At 33.3% G+C, this 12566-nt stretch overlaps 2 protein-coding genes across 7 annotated transcripts; both read right to left on the reverse strand.

The window, feature by feature from the left end:
- Nucleotides 1–4010, reverse strand: LOC125212591 (phosphoglycerate mutase-like protein 1). 3 transcript variants are annotated; one of them, XM_048112812.1, is made up of 10 exons: nt 3894–4010; nt 2930–2991; nt 2722–2829; nt 2433–2512; nt 2015–2177; nt 1080–1154; nt 870–958; nt 652–771; nt 382–426; nt 1–299 (listed from the first exon to the last, which is right to left on the reverse strand). In XM_048112812.1, exons 2-10 carry the CDS (start codon nt 2987–2989, stop codon nt 206–208), a joined length of 834 nt encoding a protein of 277 aa, XP_047968769.1. In that variant the 5' UTR covers nt 2990–2991; nt 3894–4010; the 3' UTR covers nt 1–205. The 3 variants fall into 3 exon arrangements, with proteins under 3 accessions (XP_047968769.1, XP_047968760.1, XP_047968773.1); XM_048112803.1 differs by lacking the exon at nt 3894–4010 and adding an exon at nt 3744–3792; XM_048112816.1 differs by lacking the exon at nt 2433–2512 and having other exon boundaries at nt 3894–3990.
- A 3213-nt stretch (nt 4011–7223) lies between these two features.
- Nucleotides 7224–11492, reverse strand: LOC125201793 (phosphoglycerate mutase-like protein 1). 4 transcript variants are annotated; one of them, XM_048100046.1, is made up of 10 exons: nt 11360–11492; nt 10335–10396; nt 10127–10234; nt 9832–9911; nt 9253–9415; nt 8380–8454; nt 8194–8282; nt 7976–8095; nt 7673–7717; nt 7224–7582 (listed from the first exon to the last, which is right to left on the reverse strand). In XM_048100046.1, the coding sequence occupies exons 2-10, from the start codon at nt 10392–10394 to the stop codon at nt 7489–7491; spliced, it is 834 nt and encodes a 277-aa protein (XP_047956003.1). In that variant the 5' UTR covers nt 10395–10396; nt 11360–11492; the 3' UTR covers nt 7224–7488. The 4 variants fall into 4 exon arrangements, with proteins under 4 accessions (XP_047956003.1, XP_047956005.1, XP_047956006.1 ...); XM_048100048.1 differs by having other exon boundaries at nt 11334–11492; XM_048100049.1 differs by lacking the exon at nt 11360–11492 and adding an exon at nt 11230–11301.
- Between the last annotated feature and the right edge of the window lie 1074 nt (nt 11493–12566).

The following is a 12566-nucleotide window of genomic DNA, read 5'->3' on the forward strand; positions in this document are numbered from 1 at the left end:
TTTAGCTTGTAATGATATCATTGATATGCACGTGCAAATTAAATAGTGATTTTCTGCTGAAGTTTTGTCTAATCATAAATAGTGGTGGTAGAGTTTAAATAACTTGAGCTACTTAAATTTGAATTCCTACTGAAAAAAATCCCCAATAACTTAACCATGTTCAGGAAAATTCACAACCAAATTTCTTGTCAATCCAAAGCAGCCATCAGTTTTTCCCAACGTTGTCTTCGCTAGGAGCATCTGTCCCGTCTGGTATTTTTCCTGGGAAATTAGTTTTCGAGGAACTTGATGCAGCCATACTGCAACAGTAAAATGAGAGTGAGAATATTAAACCGTAGGGAAGAAGAAATAGGTATGTTAATCTTGTGTACTTAATAATACCTTCTATCCACAAACACCATTGATCGAAGTTCACAATTGTTGAATCTGCACAAGTAAATCAGTTTTGTCTTCTTTGATAAGTTTCATATCAAACTTCAACTTGTAATGCATAATGAATCAACATAACAAGAGGTTGGCAAAAGACAATGCAACATAACATCCTACATTAGCTTTATTTGATATTAATATGTGAATTTATGATTGGACACCCCAGTTATCAGATGATGTGCATTGATTAGGAAACAGAATAACGAAAAAAGAAAGACTTACGGTCTGCAGATCTCTTCCTTCACAGGAGGCTGGCAGTCATCTCCATATGCAGTAAGGGTATGAAGTAAGAATCCACTGTGAGTAACAATAGCTATCTCAGACTCCTCCCGCGTCCACAACCTGCATCATGTTCGAGAATTAGTCATATATCGTTTCTCATTCTTTTATAAACTTAATAAACTAGTCCTGGAAACTTGATTGAGAATCAAAAAGTTTACCAGTTCAAGAACTTCTGGCCTCTTTCAGCTACTTCTTCATTAGTTTCTCGAACATCTACAGTCCAGAGAGTGTCCTCATCAGTTTCTATCTGAAGATAATCAGAAGGTATACAATAAGTGACATGATGATATATATGAAAACATGGGATAATTTAACTCTTTTTCTGGCTCATTTGATGAAGAAGAAAGAAGACCGGACAATTTACTTGCCAGTGAAAAATCAATAGCAGGAAAGAGAGGCTTATACTCAGTTATGTTCTTTCTCTTGTCACACCAGTGAACTCCCTGCATCAGTTCAATACAAACGGAAAGATTAATGTGGTGTGTTCGTCATGAACCAGAGAATGGCGGTTAACTTCACTTGCATTTCAATAAATGTGCCAAGGATACAGGCTTCTTAACCACCAGCATAAAACTATATGATAAGTATATACCAGTTTACGTGATGTTTTAACCAGAAATCTTACATTTAAGTCCAGTTCTACATACTTTCACTCCCAGAATCTTGGTCACATATCTTGGATAGGATAGAAAATTTAGTTTTTCAAATGTTCAATGTATGCTAAAGTAGGATGATAAGTGAGGAAGACAATGGCTGCACTAAATAGTGCACTAGATTAATAAGGAGAGAAAAAATCTTCTACCACCCATCGCCACAAGATGAAATGTGGGGAGAACTATCCATTTTTTCTCAACAAATCTCTATGTGCAGTTCAAGATTTTCTTTATACTTAAAATACCCGTACTTCAGAAAGACTAATGAAAATATGTAATTTTTCATCCTTTTTCCTATAGAAAGGCCCTTTTTCCATAAATCTCAGAGCAGAGTGATGCAAAACTTTGTCACAAGATAGAAAATCACTTCAAATAATTTAAAAACAAAACACTTCTATTGCTTCTCAAGTACTTGAATGCATGAAGAAAGCCAACTGTACTCCCTTTTAAGTATCCTGTATAACAGAATCATATACAATGTGTCCCGTGATATGCAATACGAGAAGAAACACTTAAAAACCAAATAATACTTGCACTGGCTGGAGTTGCAGTTATAAACGTCACACAAGATAGCAAGAAGAATAAAATGAGACCAGATTATTATTAAATATATCTGAGACTTCAAACACTTTTAGTAAGTTACCGCATACCCAATGCTCTCGACAAAGTTCCATTGCCACAAATGGCGGGGCATTTAGACTTGAAATTGCTGAACGATCGCTCTCCCCAGCATTTTCTGTCATTAGAGGATCGGCATTGATTCCATCATCAAAACCTCCGCCACCAAAAACCCCAACAGCAGTTTGCATTGTCCTGCAATCAACTTGCAATGTCAGTGATTATTCAGATGATGTACATAAAGATCAACACTTACTACTCTACTGGTTCATAACTAATAACCGTTGAACAAAAGAAACTAATCAAAATGCCTTCCAGAATACGAAAGCTACTCGCTAGAGTTATACAATTCTAGGACCCATATATTCAGCAACAAAGTATCTGACGAAAGTTTCATATTAGTATAAAGTATAAGAGACCGGAGAAGAATCATAACTTCAGCACACTCACCTTAATAGAGGGGAAACAACTACTAATTCAATCTTCTTTGAAATACCTTTGGAATGGACATGCTTCCGCAGATTGTCTACCTGTATGATGTGTGTGTGAAAAAAGTCCGTTGCTTCTTTTTTTAAAGAAAAGAAAACGTATGCCAAGAGCTTTGCACTTAGTATGAAAATTCCTTCGATGGAGACGGTTAAAAACTTAACACAAAAGTACACAGGTTCTCATTACAAACATATCCTTTCTAATTTTCCTACTAAGCACACAATTAATATGATATGCCATCAATTATTACCTGTTGCCATCCAAGAGGGGTAAGTGCTGCATCAAAAAGCTCTGGGGACATGTATGCACTGTGGTCCTTTTCTCCAGCCACATTGTGGAAACCTTGGGCATGTCTCACCTACATGTAAGAATATGGAGTGAATCCAAATTATAATTCTCTAGTCTCTAAAGTTCAGAATTTATCTTAACGAAAACAGCAAGAGAAAGGAATCACCGACCAAGTGGATAGTCTTGCAACGGTGCAAAGGATACATGCCTTGGCCTCCTACAGCATCCATATCTACAACGATGAAGAAATTATATACATAATGACAAAAATATGCTTGAAGAAACATAGGATATTACTTTTCACAATTAATCTATCCTCTGGATTCTCTGAAAAGATCAATATCAAAATGGTATGGTTTGAGCCTCCATGACTAACTTTAGTTCAAGTAACAACTATTCTTCTTCTCTTACTTAGACACAATTCATTAGAGCACCTTACATGCCTGCTTAAGCATCAATGACAACAGATTTAAAGCAACCTCCTCATATGAGCAAACTTTCATCCATCAGATTATTATACTATAAATTCAAAGCAATTTCAGATGAATGAATAACCAAATTTCAACTAAGTTGACTAAGTTGAAAGAAACTATCTTAGCAAGTTACATCCAATTGCAACTATCAAGAGCAAACCGAGATATCTCGGATATTAGAAATTTAGAAGAGAGTTCTGTCCACAGAAAATGACTAGACAATATAAACAGAGATCTGAAATATGTAAAAAATTAATTGAGAATTTCCTTAACAATTCAAGGTTTATCCCCTGCATACCAACATTTTCCTAACTTCCATCTACGGAAGAATCACATAAGCTTAACCACAAATCTCATAATTCCATCGTCAGCTCAAATAATGCTAGTCACTCTCATGCTTCTTCCTGCTCACAAATATACAATGATACAAGCGCGGAACATTTCCGATCAAATATGTAGCAGATTAGCTATCTCGATCCGTACATAACACGCTTCAAATCTGCAAACGAACCACAAAATTCTAGTCGCACAAAGTAAAACTGCATCCCGCGAAAAACTGGCAACTACTTGAAATTATAACTGAATCACAAAAAATTCAAAATTGGAAACGCAAAGCATACACATACAGCAAACACATGGTGTGCGAATGAGAGAGAGATACCAGAGAGAGAAGATGAAGCGAGAATTGAAAACAGTGGAGTGTGATGAAGAAGAGCAACGGCGCCTTGTTTGTTTGTTTGTATTTATTTATTTTTATCATTTTTCTGAAAGCATGCGTCAGTTTCTGCTTTTGTTTATTCGACGTCGGTTGGTTACTTCCTCTCTCTCTCTCTCTCATCTCTCTTTGATGTGTGGCATTTGATCACGAGATTTATTTAGCCATTTTGAGCTATATACCATCACCATGACCAAAATAGAAATGATAAGAAACGTGAGATATAAGAAGATTTGCCTAAAGTAAAGTAAGAAATGCATACTTCATAATATGATAAAGTTCAGATGAGAGTTTTTTTATTAGATAAAAAATGAGGCGGAAATGCTATCCGACCAAATTTGAGAGAATTTGGATGGGCCATAAAGAATAATAGAAAAAATTTCCTAGTCATGTCATACCAAAGTGGCAATATGACATGGTATGTCTTACTAATAAAATTTTGACATGTGAAAACATTTAATATATCACTTTCAACTATATAAACTATAAAAGTAAACTATGATATTATAATAAATTTGTTTGCACATTATGATAGATGGACTATATATAACGCTTGAGGAGCTCCATATTTTCAGAATTTTAATTTAATTGATACAGCATATATATTCATATATTTACATTTTCATAATAATTTTAAATAAATGACTATTTCCTGCAACAATCATCTATTATAGTACTCCATATTTTTATCATAAAAATTTATGAAGTTTTGACATGATACATTATTATGATTTAAAGTAGTGAAATTTAGGTCATCTTATTATTATTATTAACTATTTGTATATCTTAACCTAACAAATTTTCATTTATATAGTTAATGTGCAATACTAAAATAAATAAATAAAGAATTACATTATATAATTATTCATATAGACGATTTAATTTTTGGCATTCAATGCTAATAAAATTTAATTATTACTTTTGAATTGTGTAGATTTTTGCATATATGTATCCAAAAAGAATTCTTCAAATCTTAAATGGGGTGCAATATTATTTTAACACTCACTTGACTTTTTAGACGATTATTCATTTTATTATCAATTGTGTGCGTGTATATCTATATATTTTATGAGTATATATGATTTTTCAAATTGGCGTAGTTTCCATAATTTACAATAATACCTTTTTCTTTAGAAATAATAAATGTATTTCCATAATTTATGCATCTAGTTGGAATGTAGAGGGAAGTGAGAGTTTATAAGTTTCCACATGTCAAAATTTTATTAGTTGCCACTTTAGTATGGCATGATTAGGGAATCTCATAACACAGGCTTACATGATAGATTAACTATAATACCAAACACTTGGAAATAGTTGTATAAATATACGTATCTAGGCATTACCAACTTATCAAACAGATCCTTAAAATATAGAAATATATTTGTGAAACATTTTTACCAACAAATGAAAAGGACATTGCTTTTGTAGTTACTACTTGAGATGGGACCTTACCAATAAATAGTTCCCCAAATGTGTGTGTATATTATGCATATATACACACACAACTAGAGTTAGTATTATGAACATTATCTTGTTTAGAGTTTGAAATACTTCATTCGTCCCATAAAAGATGTCATACTTTCTTTTTAGTTTGTTTCACAAAAGATGTCATATTTTCTTTTCTGAAAAAAGTTTTCTCTCACATGAATATAAAAATTATATTTTCTCTCTTTATTTAAGACATAAAACAAAACCTCATAAAATTCCATGTTATCTCACAAGGGAGTAATATTTAAGCAACGAGCATATATAATTTCATTTTAAGCTTGACAAACAACATCTAATATATAAGCATTATCTCATTTAGGTCGTAACAGACCAACATTACTTTAATATGGTGGGATACTGACATTTTGATGTGAAATATTGAGATAATATAGATAATCAATATTTTTAAATACTTTAGTTAAGTGATCTGTCATTTGGAAAGAACGACATAATATTTCGTCATTGTCCGGGCAGAATTTTGTGGTATAAAGACTAAAGTACTAGCTATGATGATTATGCTTGTTTTTCAATTTGTGAAGTTTAAATATTTTCTTCTCTTTCTATTTGGATTGGGAACTGTATAATTGTTAAAACTTGATAGAAACAAAGAATGATTACAAAATCGTTTGTTCAAACTTAAACGATGTTCCTCTTTGCAGGTAGTGGATTAAAGAATAATGTCAAATTAATACAAGATTCCGCGAATATTCGATAAGGTTCCATGCATCAATAAGACGTTTTACAACTGCATGGGCCCATATTAGTTGAGCATATAAAAAAATGTTTATTTATTTTATATGGGACATATGCTATAATGGTCGATGAACAATAAAATTAAAATACTAAGAAGAAGATGAATACAGTTCAGAATATCAAGTTACCAAATATTTCAAATTTATTGAATCACATAATTAAAGTGTCTATGAACTAGTGGACTTAGGACTATGTATTAAATATTGATAATTTTCCAATGGGCTTTCATTTAATGGGCTACACCATTATAGGCTCATAGCTTTTATTTTACACACTATAGCCTTTTATTTACTAGTAAAATATTTATAAATTACACTATTTTATCTCATCAAAATAAATAAGTAAGTCTATTAATGAGGCTATTAGTGAGTAAAATTAAGACATGTATACATTCATCCCTTAGTCGAGCTTATAATAAATGGTAGACAATAAAAATAAATTGTCTTTATAGTCAGTCAATTGCTCTCATATTTGTGTCAATTTATGTCGCATTTGACATAATGGAGCGATAGTATATTGGGAGTTATAAGCTTATCATTGTAAGGTAGATAACGAAAAATATAAAACATGCATGATTAATCCCCAAAAAGTCCATCTCAATTAAACTAAAAAATCGACGAACTGACTCACTATAAATTCAATCATCATTTAATGTCCAGTAGAATCTAAATAAAACTTTTCATTAAATTAAGAAGTTTTAAAGAATAATGTAAATTGTGATTAAAAAAAAAAAAACAGAAATGCAAAATCATGATTAATTCTAGAAAAAAAAGCAAAGCAACACCAATAACAATTAACTTATGAAATGATTAATGCCTTATTGAAAGTGGTTTAACTTTGGAAAGCCCTACAACTCCTCTCTCTATAAATACATAGCCATGCACCATCTCTCTCAAGAATGGAATCAGAAACCAAATTTTCTGCGAGAAAACCGCCGCTCCATCCCGGTCTACGGTGGTCAGACGATCGGCATCGTTCTCGATATGGCTCGATTCATGCTCACGAAGTTGATGTTGAACATAGAATGCCAATACCTTAATTGTAGTTTTGTTGTCACAATCCTTAAATAGATAGATAAATTGTTACAAGGTACATTTGACGATGAGACAAAATCGACTATTTAGCTTATATGCACGTACAAAATAGTGATTTTCTGCTGAAGTTTGTCTAATTCATAAAAGAAAGAGTGGTGGTAGAGTTTAAATAACTTGAGCTACTTAAATAAATCACAACTACACTTCCTCTGCTAGAATCCCCAATAACTTAAGCTAGTTCAGGAAAATTCACAACCATGCAGCCATCAGTTTTTCTCAACGTTGTCTTCGCTAGGAGCATCTGTCCCGTCTGGTATTTTTCCTGGGAAATTAGTTTTCGGGGAACTTGACGCGGCCATACTGCAACCAGAAAATAAGAGTGAGATATTAAACCACAGGGAAGAAGAAATCCATATTGCAGTTATGTTAATCTTGTGTACTTACTAATACCTTCTATCCACAAACACCATTGATCGAAGTTCGCAATTGTTGAATCTGCACAAGTAAATCAGTTTTGTCTTCTTTGATCAATTGCATATCAAACTTCAACTTTTGATGCATATTGAAACAACATAACAAGAGGCTGGCAAAAGACAATGCAACATAACTTCCTACATTAAGCTTTATCTGATATTAATATGTGATTTTATGATTGGACACCCCATAATTGAATATTGGACATGGATATTCAATGCCAGTTACCAGAAGATACGCATTGATTAAGAAACAAAATAACGAAAAAGAAAGACTTACGGTCTGCAGATCTCTTCCTTCACAGGAGGCTGGCAGTCATCTCCATATGCAGAAAGGGTATGAATTAAGAATGCACTGTGAGTAACAATAGCTATCTCAGACTCCTCCCGCGTCCACAACCTGCATCACATTCGAGAATTAGTCATATATCGTTTCTCATTCTTTTAGAAACTTAATTAACTAGTCCTGGAAGCTTGATTGAGAATCAAAAAGTTTACCAGTTCAAGAATTTCTGGCCTCTCTCAGCCAATTCTTCATTAGATTCTCGAACATCTACAGTCCAGAGAGTGTCCTCATCAGTATCTATCTGAATATAATCAGAAGTTATACATATAAGTGACATGAATTAACTCTTCTCTGGCTCATTTGATGAAGAAGAAAGAAGACAAGGACAATTTACTTGCCAGTGAAAAATCAATAGCAGGAAAGAGAAGCTTATACTCAGTTATGTTCTTTCTCTTGTCACACCAGTTAACTCCCTGCATCAGTTCAATACAAACGGAAAGATTAATGTGGTGTGTTCGTCATGAACCAGAGAACGGCTCTGTTTCCTTTACTTTCATTTCAAAAAATTACCAAGGATACAGACTTCTTAACGACCAGTATAAAAACTAGTAGTAATAATAAATAGATACCAGTATCCATGATGTTTTAACCAGAATTCTGACATTTAAGTCCAGTTCTTCATACTTTTACTCCCAGAATCTTGGCCAGATATCATCGATTGGTTAGAAAAAATTTAGTGTTCAAACGTTTAATATATGCCAAACCACAATTGTAAGTGAGGAAGACAATGTCTGCACTAAAATGTGCACTAGATTAGTTAAAGAGTAAGAAATCTTCTAGCACTCATCAATATAAGATGAAATGTGGGGAGAACTATCCATCTTTTCTCAGTAAATCTCTATGTGCAGCTCAAGACTTTCATTATACTTCAAATATACTACTGGTACTTCAGAAAGACAAATGAAAATATGTAATTTTTCATCCTTTTTCGTATAAAAAGGCCTTTTTCTATTGCTTCTCAAGTATTTGAACGCATGAAGAAAGCCAACTGTACTCCTTTTTAAGTATCATATGTGACATAATCATATACATAGTGTCGCATGATATGCAATAAGATAATACACTTATTTACCAAATAGTAATACTTGTACTGGCAGGAGTTGCAGTTATGAACGTCACACTAGATAGCAAGAAAGATACTCCATAAAATAAGACCAGAGCATCATTAAATATCTCTGAGACTTCAAACAATTAAGTGAATCATTGCATACCAAGCGCTCTCGACAAAGTTCCATTGCCACAAATGGTGGGGCATTGAGACTTGAAATTGCTGGACGATCACTTTCCCCAGCATTTTCCGTCATCAGAGGAGCTGCTTTGATGCCATTATCAAAACCTCCTCCACCAAAAACCCCAACAGCAGTTTGCATAGTCCTGCAATCAACTTGCAATGTCAGTGATAATGCAGATGCTGTAAATAAAGATCAACACTTAATACTCTACTGGTTCTTAACTATAACCACTCAAAGGTCTTATTTATTTTATATAGAAGAAAAATAATTTTTTATAACCACGATCAAGATAAATGACATGTATAGTGTACTTCTGGAACAAACCACTTTCTCCACTGATACAATTTTCTCCTTTCAATTTTTTGATCAGTTAAGTTATTAGTGAAGACCTGATCAAAAGAAACTACTTAAAATTCTTTCCCGAATACGAAAGCTACTCACTAGAGTTATACTACAATTCTAGAACGCATATATTCAACAACAAAGTCTTTGACGAAAGTTTCATATTAGTATAAAGTATAAGAGACTGGAGAAGAAGCAGAACTTCAGCACACTCACCTTAATAAAGGGGAAACAACTACTAAATCAATCTTCCTTGAAATACCTTTGGAATGAACATGCTTCTGCAGATTGTCCACCTGTACAATGGGTATGAAAAAGTCATTTTGGTTGCCTTTCTTTTGATAACAAAAGAAAACATATCAAAAAATATTGCCAAGACCTTTCCACTTACAGTTACAAGGATGAAAGTTTCCTCAGATGGACATGGTTTAAAAAGCATGAACATAAAAAGGAACCTATTCCAAATTCAGATATAACACACAATTAACATGATATGCCATCTATTTATGACCTGTTGCCAGCCAAGAGGGGTAAGTGCTGCATCAAAAAACTCTGGGGACATGTATGCACTGTGGTCCTTTTCTCCGCACACATTGTGGAAACCTTGGGCATGTCTCACCTACATGTAAAAATATGGAGTGAATCCAAATTATGACTCTGTAGTCTCTAAAGTTCAGAATTTATCTTAATGAAAACAGCAAGAAAAATGAATCACCGACCAAATGGATAGTCTTGCAACGGTGCAAAGGATACATGCCTTGGCCTCTTACAGCATCCATATCTACAATGATTAAGAAATTATATACATACTACATATTACATAATGATAAAAATATGCTTGAAGAAACTAAAAAGATTCTGTATCACTTTTCACAATAAATCTATCCTCTGGTTTCCTGAAAAGATTAATATCCAAATGGTATGGCTTGAGCCTCCTTGACCTTGACTAATTCAAGTAACAACTATTCTTCTTCTCTTACTTGGACACTATACATTAAACCACCTTATAGTGCATTGCTTAAAAGTCAAAATTAGGACTCTTAAGCAATTTTCATCCATCAGATTAGGACTCTAAATTAAAAACAATTTCAGATGAATGAATAACCAAATTTCAAGAGCAATGACTTCATCAAAGTCATATTTGGCAAACCATCTATAGAGACTTTATGTAGCTTTAACTGAAGAAATGGCATAATCCTTACAAACTAGTAGTCACCACAGCATAACAGAATCGACGAAGTTGAAAGATGCTATCTTAGCAAGTTACATCCAATTTGAAACTTTCAAGAGCAAACTGAGATTCTCAGACATTAGCAGAGAGTTCTGTCCACATAATAGAGATTTGGAATATGAAAATATCATTGAGAATAGCATCTACTCTGCATATATTCCTTCCATATACTTTTCCTAACATTCCATCTACAAATCTCATGATTAACCACAAATCTCATGATTTCGTCGTGAGCTCAAACAATGCAAGTCACTACCATGCTTCTCCCTGCTCTAACTTCACATACAAACGCGGAATATTTCCGATCAAAGCACACATATGTATCAGATTAGCTACGCCGATCCATAGAAAAGTTCAATCACGCTTCAAATCTGCAAACGAACCTCAAAATTCTACTCGCACAAAGCAAAACCGCATCACTACTTAGAAATCATAACTGGATCGCATAAAATCAAAATTGAAAACGGAAAGCGTAGAATACACATACAAATGGTGTGCGAATGAGAGAGATACCGGAGAGAGAAGATGAAGCGAGAATTGAAAACAGTGGAGTGTGATGAGGAGCAACGGCGCCTTGTTTGTTTGTTTGTATTTATTTTTTTTGTTTTTTTTTTCTGAAAGCATGCGTTAGTTACTGCTTTTGTTTATTTGACGTCGGTTGGTTGGTTACTTCATCTCTCTCGTGTATGGCATTTGAACACTAGGCAAGTGTTAGGGCTAAATTCGTCATTGCGCTTCTCATTTTCTGAACTTGATGCCATCACCATAACCAAAATAGAAGAACATCATTTAAATCTAGAAATGTACTTGTGAAACATTTACTAACAAATGAAATGGACATTACTTAATTAGTACTTTGGTTTAGGGGTGGGTAGGTACGGTATACCTTACCGAAACCACCATACCGTATACCTTACCTTAAATACGGCATGCGAAAAAGTCATACCTTTACCTTACCAAAGTTTTCGGTATACCGGACTTTGGTATACCTTATTTTCAATATGAAGAATTTCCATACCGATACCGTACCTCATTTTCGGTATACCGTACCGAACTTCGGTATACCTTACTTTTGAGATATACCTAACTTTCAACGTCAACTAAAATAGAAAATTAGAGTTTTAGAATATTATTTATATTTTATAATTTTAAAAATAAATTAAATATAATTTATTCATAATTATATTTATATTTCACAATAGATTTTATAATTTTAAAATATATAAAATATATTTTATATATAATTGTGTTTATATTTTTGTGGTATATACCTTAATTTATGGTATATACCGAATTTCGGTATGGGGCGGTATACCGCGGTATTTGAAAATTCATACCGTTACCTTACTGGAATCTTTCGGTAAGGTATCATACCGTACCGAAAGTCACGGTATACCAAAAATTCGGTATTTTCGGTATTTTTTCGGTACGATAAGGCCGGTATTTCGGCATTTCGGTATTTTTCCCCAACCCTACTTTGGTTGTTACTTGAGATGGGACCATGTGACTTTGGGATTAATTTAAAATCGGGAGAGTTGTTAAGGAAATTTTCAACACAAATATGAAGTCGATCTATTAGCTTTAAATCCAAATACGATTTGTACACGAAACGAACTTGTTAACGATGCTATATACTAATATGGACGACATGATAACGGTACAAATCTGATTTATACAATTAAAATATGATATTACACGATAAAACCTAATATACACAATT

This window comes from Salvia hispanica, chromosome 1, assembly GCF_023119035.1.
Source record: "Salvia hispanica cultivar TCC Black 2014 chromosome 1, UniMelb_Shisp_WGS_1.0, whole genome shotgun sequence".
Classification (NCBI taxonomy): domain Eukaryota; kingdom Viridiplantae; phylum Streptophyta; class Magnoliopsida; order Lamiales; family Lamiaceae; genus Salvia; species Salvia hispanica.